Below are 11,270 nucleotides of genomic sequence, written 5' to 3'. Positions count from 1 at the left end.
TGTGCAACTTGTCTTGTTGTTAGTAAATTGATAATAATCTGATTTATGTTGAAATTGGGAGCCTGTGGCTATTGTCAGGCGGTTTATAAAATGAAATGTGGGCACGAGGTGCCGTGAATTGTGATATGAAACGGGAATATTGGCACGTGAATTGTCCGTGCATTTATGATATAAAATGTGGGCAAGAGGTGATGTGATGAAATGATAATGATATTTGGCACGTAAATTATCCGTGCAGTTGTGATATGAAATGAGGGCACGAGGTGCCGGACAAAAATAATGATTTAATTATGGGCACGAGGTGCCGTGAAAATATAAAAATGGGCTGAGACCCGTATTTATGAAAAATATGAAAATGGACTGAGACCCGTATTTTGATAATTTTGAAATGAGGTGTCACATGGTGACTTTTTAATTGAAAGAATTATATTCAAAATATTTATTTGGAATGATTTTTACTTAGAAAGTATTATATAAAAGAATTGTATTTTGAAAGATATTTATTTGAGAAAATTATATTTGGAAAGATTTATTGAAAGAATTATATTTGAAAAATAATTATTTGAGAAAATTATATTTGAAAGAGAGTTATCTGGAAGAACTATGTGAAATATATTTATTTGAAGGGCTTGATTTAATTGGGTGTAATTGTGTTTATTAATTATTGAGTGATATTAATGGTATTCTTGTTGTTTGTTGTGCATATCACTGGTTGTTTTATCCTGCCTTTATTATTATTTGTTTCCTATTATTTTGTATATTATATTGCACAGGTTATTAGACTAGTGAGTGTCTTGATTGTACCTCGTCTCTACTCCATTAAGGTTAGTCTTGATACTTACTGGGCACCACTGTGGTGTGCTCACTCTACACTTCTGTACATTTTTGTGCAGAGCCAGGTATTGAAGATAACGGACTTGAGCAGAGTTAAAGCGGGATTGTAAGGATTCAAGGTAGAGCTGCTTGATCGTCGCAGTCCCTTGGAGTCTTTTCATTCCATTGTACTGTTAATTTGTAATCAAATAGTATTGTATATTCGGTTCTCGTGATCATTCCACGTATTCAGTAGAGTTCGTGACTCAGTACTACCAGTTTTGGGAGGTTGTGTATTGTAATTATTTCCGATGTTAGATTTTAATAAAAAAAAATGGCTTCAAAAATGTAATAGAAATCGGCTTACCTAGTCTTAGAGACTAGGTGCCATTACGACGCCTGTGGTAGGATTTTGGGTCGTGACAGAAAGACTTCTAAAGAAGAAATTAAATGAAGATATTTTTTGATTTTTGAAAATTGGGTCCGGAACCGATGAGGTTTGCCTACGTATCTCACATCCGGTGAGAATCAGACCCGCATAATTCAGTCAGTTTTGATGCAACAGGAAAATATGACTTATTTTGAAATGACTTTTTTTTTCTACCTTTTTATTTTTCAAAAATTCGGCAGAGTTTCGGGATATTTTGAATACCGAGATTTTTAGAACCAGGTGATTTTCTCTCGTACCTCACTCTTAGTTTTTTCTTAATTTTCTTTCCCTATTATAGAAATCGGTCAACATGCAAGCCGAAATAAATAAATGCACAAGTAGCATGTAAAAATGCATCATGATGGTATTTTGATTTGGGTACACCTTTCCTAGACGGACCCAACCCCAGTGTTGAGTCTCCTAAGTCAAATGCACATGATGCAAACAAATATACCTACTAGGGATCCGGCATGAGGTTATGTCATTCTAAGTTGAAATCTTATGTGTATTGTTCTAGACCTGGCTTACCCGAGCGGACAACTCGAGCCGAAGGGGGTTCACGTACCGGGAATACAGAAGGTTCACTGGCTTTGCAACTTGTCCGATCCTCGTTCTAAAATGGGGGATATGACTCTAACAGAATAGGAGTCACGCGAAGCGCATGCTTCAAAGAAGATTTAGAAGACTCAGAAAGAAGAAGGATTTTCGTAACAGTTTATATATAGTTCACAACAATATCAAAGCGGTAAAGAGCGGCAGTTAACACATTAGGCTCAAACACGTAAAAAAATCAGATAATAAACAAAAACCAAGTATAAAAGTCATCTAAGCTCGAATTCTGAACCCTGAACCAAAAGTTCTGGGTTCGTTTCCCCAGCAGAGTCGCCAGAGCTGTCACATCTCTTTTTTCCCGGAGGATAGGGAGTTTTTACAATTAAAGTGACATTAATCGAAACAGAATTATTTAATTTAGTTTAGAGTCGCCACTTGGAATAATTGATGGTGTCCCAAGTCACCGTTTTATTTTTAATACCAAATCGAGGAAATTTGACTCTCTTGTAAGGTCCGCAAAAACCAGAAGACCGGGTAAGGAATTCTGTTAACCCAGAAGAAGGTGTGATGCACTACCGGATTCTGTGGTTTTAGCATGGTCGCTCAACTATTAATAATTGACCTAATTATCTGATTTATTACATGTTTTAGAACCCTTTATGTGTTAATGCTTCTATACCGCTTTTAATTATTTTAAACAATTATGGAATTTATTTAAACAAGTCGCAATGTAGCGCACTCGCTTGTTTTTGTACATATTGCGAATCGCGTCTCGTGAAATGCACCCGCGATCTACAACATGTTAATTTTTATTATTTGAAATTGGGATCAAGTTGCGTGAAACGCACACTTGAGTTTAGAATTATGTATCATGACTATGCCACAGGAACCGTACCCATAGTCATAATGATTTATTATTAATCGCACCTAAAGCAAGCTACGAGGTTCGAATATTATTTATTCTCCTAAGATTTGAGATTAGTGAGGACATGAATTATGAAATCAATTGTGAAAAGGATCAGCTTTTGCTCTTAATTATTTTGGTCCAAATAACTTAAAACTGATCATAGCACAATTGGCCTTTTTAAAGCCAATTAGTAAGTATGCCCAGCTACTAGTTCATCAAGCTACTCCACTATCCATTAGTCAATTGCAGTAGTACATGTTTCATTAAGCAAAGCCCAACCACCGGGCCCAATCACCTTTTTTTTAAAAAGTCCAAACCTCATTTTTCAATTTCAACTAGCAGACATGGATTTTATCTCCAAAGTACAAACATTCACTACGTACCCAAAAATCATGTTTTCATCAATCTTTATGTTAATCAAACAAGAAAGTAACAAAATTTAACAAAGCTAATGAGACCTAACAATTAATAAATAAAAAAAATTCAATCTTCATGAAGCTAAATAAGATAAAATTTTATATTCAATCATAATATCTTAACAAAACAATGATGGAGAAATGGACCTTTACAAGTTTGTTTTGATACTCGGATAATGGACAAGGTTGCAAATGGAGCCTCGATCAAAATCGACAAACGGAGCTCGAACTCGACGACTCAACTTTGGAGCTGTTGTTTTCTGTACAAAAAGGGACTATTTCGTTGGGTTTTTGGTTCGTTTTTGTCGTGCTTTTTAGCTTGGTTTTCAGTTGGTTTCGGGGTTAGAGTTTGGTGATGGATTGCTGGATTTTTCGAAAGTAAACCAAAGAAAGAATGACATGAATAGAAATCCTCTTAGCGTAGAATAAGCAAAAACATTTCTCTCAATTCCCTCCTCCCTATTTTTTTTTCCTTGTCCCCCCTCCCTTTTTTCTCACATTTCTCTTTTATTTATAGAAAAAAATTCGTAATTTTCAGTTTTTTGTTTTATTGTTTTATTTTTTTTATTTTTAATTAAAAAGAATTGTCACTTCCCATTTTTCTTATTTTAAAAAAAAATAATAATTCTCCACTTTCCTTTACTTTTATTTTTTAATTTCTTACTTTTTTTACTTTTATTATATTTAAATTCTCAGTTTTATACTTTTCTTTTTTTATTTTCCACTTATTTTACTTTTTTTTTAATTTCCACTTAATTTTACTTTCTTTTTTTTTAAATTTTCAGCTACCCTTACTTTTATTTTTTAATTCCAACTTTCTTTTATTTTTTATTTTTTAATTTTCCACTTTCTTTTACTTTTTTTATTAAATAATTTCCACCTACTTTTACTTTTACTTTTTAATTTTATATTTCTACTTTTCCTATTTTTTAATTTCCATCAGAAATTTGTTTTGTTTTAAAATTTATTAATTTTTATTTATTTTCGGTTTTTAATTCATTTTATTTTAAAATAAAGATAAAAATAAAAATAAAAATAATACTAATAGTAATAATTGACCTTTTAAATTATTATTAATTTTTATCCTATATATATATATATATATATATATATATATATATATAAAGACAAAGCTAAAAAATATATATTAAATTTCTGAAAATATTACATAATAGAAGGTGATAAAAATTCAAATATAGTCAAAACTTAGGTGCTCACAGTACCGAAATATATATTATATTACACAATACACATATTATTAATTATAATATAAATATAAAAATTCTAACATTTTACTTTTCTTTATTCTCTAAGTTCATCAATTAACTCTAAGCAAGTAACAAGACATTTCTTATGATCAAATTTATTCCTTTATGTACAGTTTTCTCTCTATGGGTTGATACTTGTTAGTTTTTGAAAAAACTTTTATCAACAAATATTTTTACTTTTGTACTTTTGAGTACGTTAGTTAAGAATATTACAGTCTATGGATTTATGCACTAGTTAGTATTCAAACCGAAGTTATCGAGCCGAATAAATCAAAATCGAAAGGAGAAAAATCAAATCATACCGGATTTAATTAGGTACGGTATTTGTACCGAACCAAATCAAATCAAATATTAAAAATACCGAACCAAAATATTTAAATATTGTACCGTACCAACCGACGAATATCCCTAAAAGCAACAAGCCATAACAGAAATAGCAAGAGAGAGATAGGAGTAACCGTTCCAATTGTTCCTTATGCATTATGGGCCACAACCATTCAATTTGTTCTAGCTTGTAATAGTGTCCATTACTCCCAGTGACGAGACCAACTTGTAATGTATTTCAATTGTAATCCCATCTTGTTAACATACTACTATTTTATTCTGACAAGAATCGTGTTGGCATTAGGATTTCAAATGAGTTGTTGCCCGATGGTGATTCAGGAAAGAAACGATTTTCAGATGGAGAAGAACAAACGAAGAAGAAAGTAGACACAAAGTCAAAATTTCGAATTTTACAAGGTTTAAAGAGATAGCACACACTGCCTCAATCACCACCGTTTATTTAAGTTTATGATAGATCTAATCCTAGCCATTCTTTATTAGCAGGAAGGGTATTGGTGTCAAAACACTCCATTTGCACCATCAGGAAGCTTCCTGCCTACGTATAAATATTTTAGATAGATTTATTTTAGAGAATATTCCTTTTTAGTTACACATTAGCTGGTAGATAGGAGACAAATGTACAAATATGATTACATTCTTTCTTCATTTTTTTGGTATAAATTCATGTACAGTGCTTATTTTGAATACACAGAAAATTCAGCTACAAGCTTTTTCTTCATTCTTCTTATGAATTATAATAGGGTATCAGAGCACTAGGCTCGATCAATACCTCTTGTTTTCTGCTCTTCTTATCCCTTTCTTCTCTCATTTTTTTTATTAGTTTCAATAGCTACAATGGTAGATCCATCCGATTCCTCTGCTCCTACAATTGCTTCAAAAGCTACTGAAGCTGAAACAAGTTCAGGAGCTCTTTTTCTTGATGCTTCTTATCCATTTTACCCCCATCCCTCTGAATCTCCAGGGATGCTCTTGGTCAACACACCCTTTGATGGTAAAGGTTATGGAGGTTGGCGCATGGGTATTCTTATTGCCTTATCAGCCAAGAACAAGGTGGGTTTTATCGATGGGACTTTTCTTCAACCCAAGATCTTTTGTGATTCATTCAAATCTTGGACAAGGACCAATGATATGGTTATATCTTGGATGTTAAACACTCTGACTAAGGAGATAGCAAAGAATGTTCTCTACTCTAAAACAACCAGGGAAATATGGTTGGAGCTTGAGAAATGATTTGGACAAAGCAATGGACCACAACTTTACCATCTGCAAAAGGAAATCAATGAGTTAGTGCATGGTAACTTTGACATTGCTGGATACTACACTAAGCTCAAAGGGCTTTGGGATGAACTTGACAGCCTTGACACTTGCCAACACTGTACCTGTGAGTGTTTCTGTAGAGGAAAGTCCAAAACATATAAGTAACAACAAGATGCATGGCTCATTCATTTCCTTATGGGACTGAATAATGCCTATTCTGGACCTAGGAGTACCTTGCGTATGCTCTCACCTTTACCTTATATCAATCATGCCTACTCTCTCCTTATCAAGGATGAGAAGCAAAGATGGGTTCATCTCACTCAACCAACCGGAGAGATGGCTTTCATGTCTACAAAACAACACAATGGAGGGAGTAAGTTCAATACAGAGAAGAGGTATTCTGAAGGAAAGAAATAAACATAGTTCCGCAGTTACTGTAAGAAGCAGAATCAGACAATTGAAAATTGCTATAGCCTAATTGGGTTTTCAGCTGACTTCAAGTTCACTAGATCCAAGAAGTATGTTCCTGCCTGCAGAAGACAATGGAGATCAGTCAGTCCAATCAGGGGATAAGCCAATGATACAAGATTAATATCATAACCTTTATCAACCACTTCAGAGTGTCAAGGTTACTAACCAAGGAGATCAAATCAATGAGGATGTTATTTCTGTACACTGTACCGGTATATTTTCTCCTCCTTGGCCTTCTACTCCTTCCAGAACTTATATAAGTGTATCTTTGAATGCTGTTTCTTGGATATTAGAATCGGGAGCATCAGAACATATGACTTCTGATTCTAGTCTTTTGTTTAATATACAAACTTTCTCTAAACTAGTCTATTAGCTTGTTTGGCCAAGCTGGAAAAATCAGCTTATTTTGAGAAGTGCTTTTCAAAAAAGTACTTTTGGAGAAAAGCAGTTTGTGTTTGGCTAATCAATTTGAAAAACACTTTTGAATAATAGTTTGTGTTTGGCCAAGCTTTTCAAAAAATGTGTTTATGTATCAAATTACAAATAAGGACATGAAGAGATTTGCTTAATAGTTAATATTATATAAGTAGATAAATAATTATAAATTTTTATTATTAAAGATAATAATTAAGTTTTTATTTTATTTAGGTAAAATATAAAAATAAAATTGAAAAGTACTTTATTCTTTCAAGATAATTTAAATATATCAAAAATCATCCAATAAATATAAAAGTTCATCCCAAAAGTCATTTTATATTACTTAATAGTTTAAACTAAGTAAGGTTATTTTGGTATATATAATATTTTGCAAAGGGTATTTTTGGTAGGAAGAAAAGTCAAAACTGCTTCTGCTTCTGCTTCTGGAGATAAGCTACTTTTTTCTGCTTATTCAAAATTATTTCTGCTTCTAGCCAAAAGCACTTTTTTTTCAAAAAAAAGCTTGGCCAAATACCTCAAATTGAGGAAAAAAATACTTTTTTGAAAAAAAGCACTTTTGGCCTACTGAGAAGCTTGGCCAAACAGGCTATATGTCACTCTACCTAATTCACTTAGAGTCTTGGTTTATCAATATGATTATGTTTCCCTTTTGCATGAACTCACCTTACAAAAGGTTATGTTTGTTCCAAGTTTTCACTATAATTTGTTATGTGTTCATAAGTTGTGCACTCAGTTCCAAACCATTCTAATATTTTTTTCTCTTAGTGCTACATTGCAGGCCCCTTCACTAAAGAGGCCAGTGGTGCTTGGTCAAGTAAAACAAGGTCTCTACATTTTCAAGTCAAATCAAGTCAAGCCTAGAAAATGAGTCATTAATAAAATCAAGGCAATTTGCTATTCTCTTTGTAATCAGCACAGTAGACATTAGTTTTCAAATTCTGTTTTATCCTTAGCTTCAGTTACAAGTAATGTAAGCCTTTGGCATAACATATTGGGACATTTACCATTTACTAACATGAAGAATATCAGTTCCATTCCTTATTTTGGTTTACCTTCTTATAAGCAAGTTTGTGTTAAAGCAAGATAAACTAAATTGCCTTTTCCTTCTAGTTCAGTTACTACCAAGCATGTTTTTGATCTCATACATGTTGACATCTGGGGTCCATATAGGACGCCTACTTATGAAGGATTCAAATATTTCCTTACCGTTGTTGATGACTATAGTAGGGCTACTTGGACTTTCCTTCTCAGTACAAAATTCAATGCTTTTCCAATGCTCAAAAACTTTTTCACTATGATAGAAAGGCAATTTGACACTAATGTGAAAATGGTTAGATCTAATAATGCCTGGGAACTAGGATCCAATACTTTACATTCTCAATTTTTTGCTTCACAAGGTATCTTGCATTAAACAACGTGTGTTTACTCTCCTCAACAAAATGATGATGTTGAGAGGAAACACAAACATATACTAGAAACCTGTAGAGCACTGTTATATTAATTAAATTTACCAATTCAATTTTGGGGGGAGTGTTTGTTGACTGCAACTTATTTAATAAATAGATTTTCATCTACAGTTCTTCAAGGAAAGTCCCCTTATGAAGTTCTTTTTGGTTCACCACCTTCCTACACTAATCTCAAATCTTTTGGATGCCTTTGTTATGCTTCTACACTATACATAGAACAAAGTTAGATCCTAGGTTAGTTAAATGTGTCTTTTTGGGGTATTCTATTAGGAAAAAGGGATACAAGTTACTTACTTTAGATACTGGGAAGGTGTTTGTTTCCATAAATGTGGTTTTATATGAGGATGCCTTTCCATTTTGTTCAAGAGATCATGTCCATCTCTTTCCTCTCAACTTATAAATACCCAATACTGACCAATCTCCCTCAACTATGCTTCTTAACTATGTTGTTCAGTCACCTTCAGGCTCTCAGAAGGTTCTTTCACCTGCTTCTGAGAACTTTCCTCATCTACTTTCTCCTAGTTCACCTTCTCCTCTCAATACACCTAGCTCCCACTATAACCATACACCCATTGAAGCCATTCCCTCTCCTAGCCCAAGTCCTTCATTAGGACAATCCATTCACTTTTCCAGTCAGTTATTCACCCATGCTCCACCTGCCCTTAGAACATTCCTTAGGGAGCATCACTTACCTAACTATCTAAATGATTACATTTGTCACTCAGTTTTTTTACTGATGTTTCCTCTAGTTGCTTTACCTCCCCTGTTACACCTTCTATCTTATCATTTTTAGCTCTTTCACACCCCAATTAGTCCCTCCTAAATTCAGTTTCCTTTTTCTCTGAACCTACCTCATATTCCCAAGCCTCTTTACATCCCGAATGGGTGGAAGCTATGTCTAAAGAAATTCAGACTTTAGAAGCAAATCACATTTGGGAAGTGGTAGAATTACCAAAGGATAAGAGGGCTTTGCCTTGCAAATGGGTATATAAAGTAAAGTATAAGCATGATGGATCACTGAAAAGGCTCAAGGCACGTTTGGGGGGGGGGGGGAGGGAGGAGGACATTGAAAGAGAAAGAGTAGACTTCACTGAAACTTATTCACTAATAGTAAAGATGACTACTATCAGGTGTCTATTGAACTGGGGCATTTTTCAAGTAGATGTCAACAATGCATTTCTGCATGGTGACTTACAAGAGGAGGTCTACATGAAATTCCCAGCTGGTATATTTTCTCCCTCACCTCATTATATGTGTAGACTCAAGAAATTACTTTATGGACTGCGGCAAGCCTCAAGGCAATGGTATGCCCGACACACTGAAGCCTTGAACTTCAAGGGATACTCATACTATCTTAATGACTATTCACTATTCTTTAAGAATTGAGGGTGTAAAATTACTATTGTTGTTGTTTATGTGGACGATATATTGTTAACAGGAGATGATCCTTCAGAAATTACTTCACTCAAATATTTTCTTGATTCTGAGTTTCAAATTAAGGATTTGGGAAAAGCACACTATTTTCTTGGCATGGAAATTATTATAGAACCACAGGGAATAATACTCAGTCAACGTAAGTTCTCCTTGGATTTACTGGTTGAATTTAGTTGTCTGAATCTGAAACCGTCTCTTTCTCCAATTGATTCTTCTTGTCAGCTTCGTATGGATGTTGGGGACTTACTATCTCACCACATAATTTACCGAAAGCTACTCGGCAAGTTGAATTACCTCATTCATACTCGTCCTGACCTCTCCTCTGCAGTGCAACACATCAGCCAGTACATGCAGTCTCCTCTAGTACCTCATTTTGAAGTTGTCGTGCGTTGTCTACGCTATCTCCTCACAGATCCTAGTATGGGATTATTAATGTCATATGCCTCTTCCTTTGATTTGTTGGCTTTTTATGACTCTGATTGGGGCCGGTGCCCAGATTCTAGGCGCTTTATCAGTGGGTATTTCATCTCTTGGGGGGGGGGGGGGGGAGCTCCAATCTCTTGGAAGTCAAAGAAACAAGCTTTGGTTTCTTTATCCTCAGCAGAAGCGGAATATCGTTCAATGCGTCGTGTTGTTGCAGAAATCACATGGCTGGTGAGGCTTCTTTAAGATCTGTCTATTTCTTCCTCCTTACCGATGCAAGTTCACTCAGATAGCCAAGCGACGATTCATATCGCCCGCAATCCGGTATTCCACGAGCGTACCAAACACGTGGATCTCGACTATCATTTTGTCCGGCAGTAATATCTTGTCGGACTCATTTCCTTATCTTTCGTACTCTCTGCTTCACAGATCGCCTACGTCTTTACAAAGCCCCTTTCTGGCCCTACCATCGGCTTATTTTGGGCAAGTTAGAGGTAGTTTCTCCACCCTCCAACTTGAGGGGGGATGTTGGCATTAGAATTTCAGATGAGTTGTTGCTCGATGGTGATTCAAGAAAGAAACGATTTTCAGATGGAGAATAACAAACGAAGAAGAAAGTAGTCACAAAGTCAAAATTTCGGATTTTACAAGGTTTAAAGAGATAACACACATTACCTTAATCACCACCGTTTATTTAAGTTTATGATAGATCTAATCCTAGCCATTCTTTATTAGCAGAAAGGGTATTGGTGTCAAAACACTCCATTTGCATCATCAGGAAGCTTCCTGCCTACGTATAAATATTTTAGATAGATTTATTTTAGAGAATATTTTTTTTCTAAGTTAGTTACACATTAGCTGGTAGATAGGAGACAAATGTACAAATAGGATTACATTCTTTCTTCATTCTTTTTGTATAAATTCATGTACAATACTTATTTTGAATACACAGAAAATTCAGTTACAAACTTTTTTTTTCATTCTTCTTGTGAATTATAACAAACCAACTATTTTGAATTGGTATAAAATGCAAAGTCTTCGTTTGGTATA

General features: G+C 34.4%; 1 protein-coding gene across 1 annotated transcript; it reads left to right on the top strand.

Moving 5' to 3' along the window:
- The first annotated feature begins 5,565 nt into the window (after positions 1 to 5,565).
- Positions 5,566 to 5,961, top strand: LOC117275555 (uncharacterized). Its single transcript, XM_033654854.1, has one exon. The coding sequence runs from the start codon at positions 5,566 to 5,568 to the stop codon at positions 5,959 to 5,961; it is 396 nt and encodes a 131-aa protein (XP_033510745.1).
- Positions 5,962 to 11,270: the final 5,309 nt, after the last annotated feature.

This window comes from Nicotiana tomentosiformis, chromosome 4, assembly GCF_000390325.3.
Source record: "Nicotiana tomentosiformis chromosome 4, ASM39032v3, whole genome shotgun sequence".
NCBI classification, from domain to species: domain Eukaryota; kingdom Viridiplantae; phylum Streptophyta; class Magnoliopsida; order Solanales; family Solanaceae; genus Nicotiana; species Nicotiana tomentosiformis.
Note: the sequence above shows the minus strand (reverse complement) of the source record. Positions and strands in the feature narration are given on the sequence as shown.

Coding starts and splice junctions, on each gene's coding strand:
- LOC117275555 (XM_033654854.1), top strand. CDS start 5,566: ATGGTAGATCCATCCGATTCCTCTGCTCCTACAATTGCTTCAAAAGCT.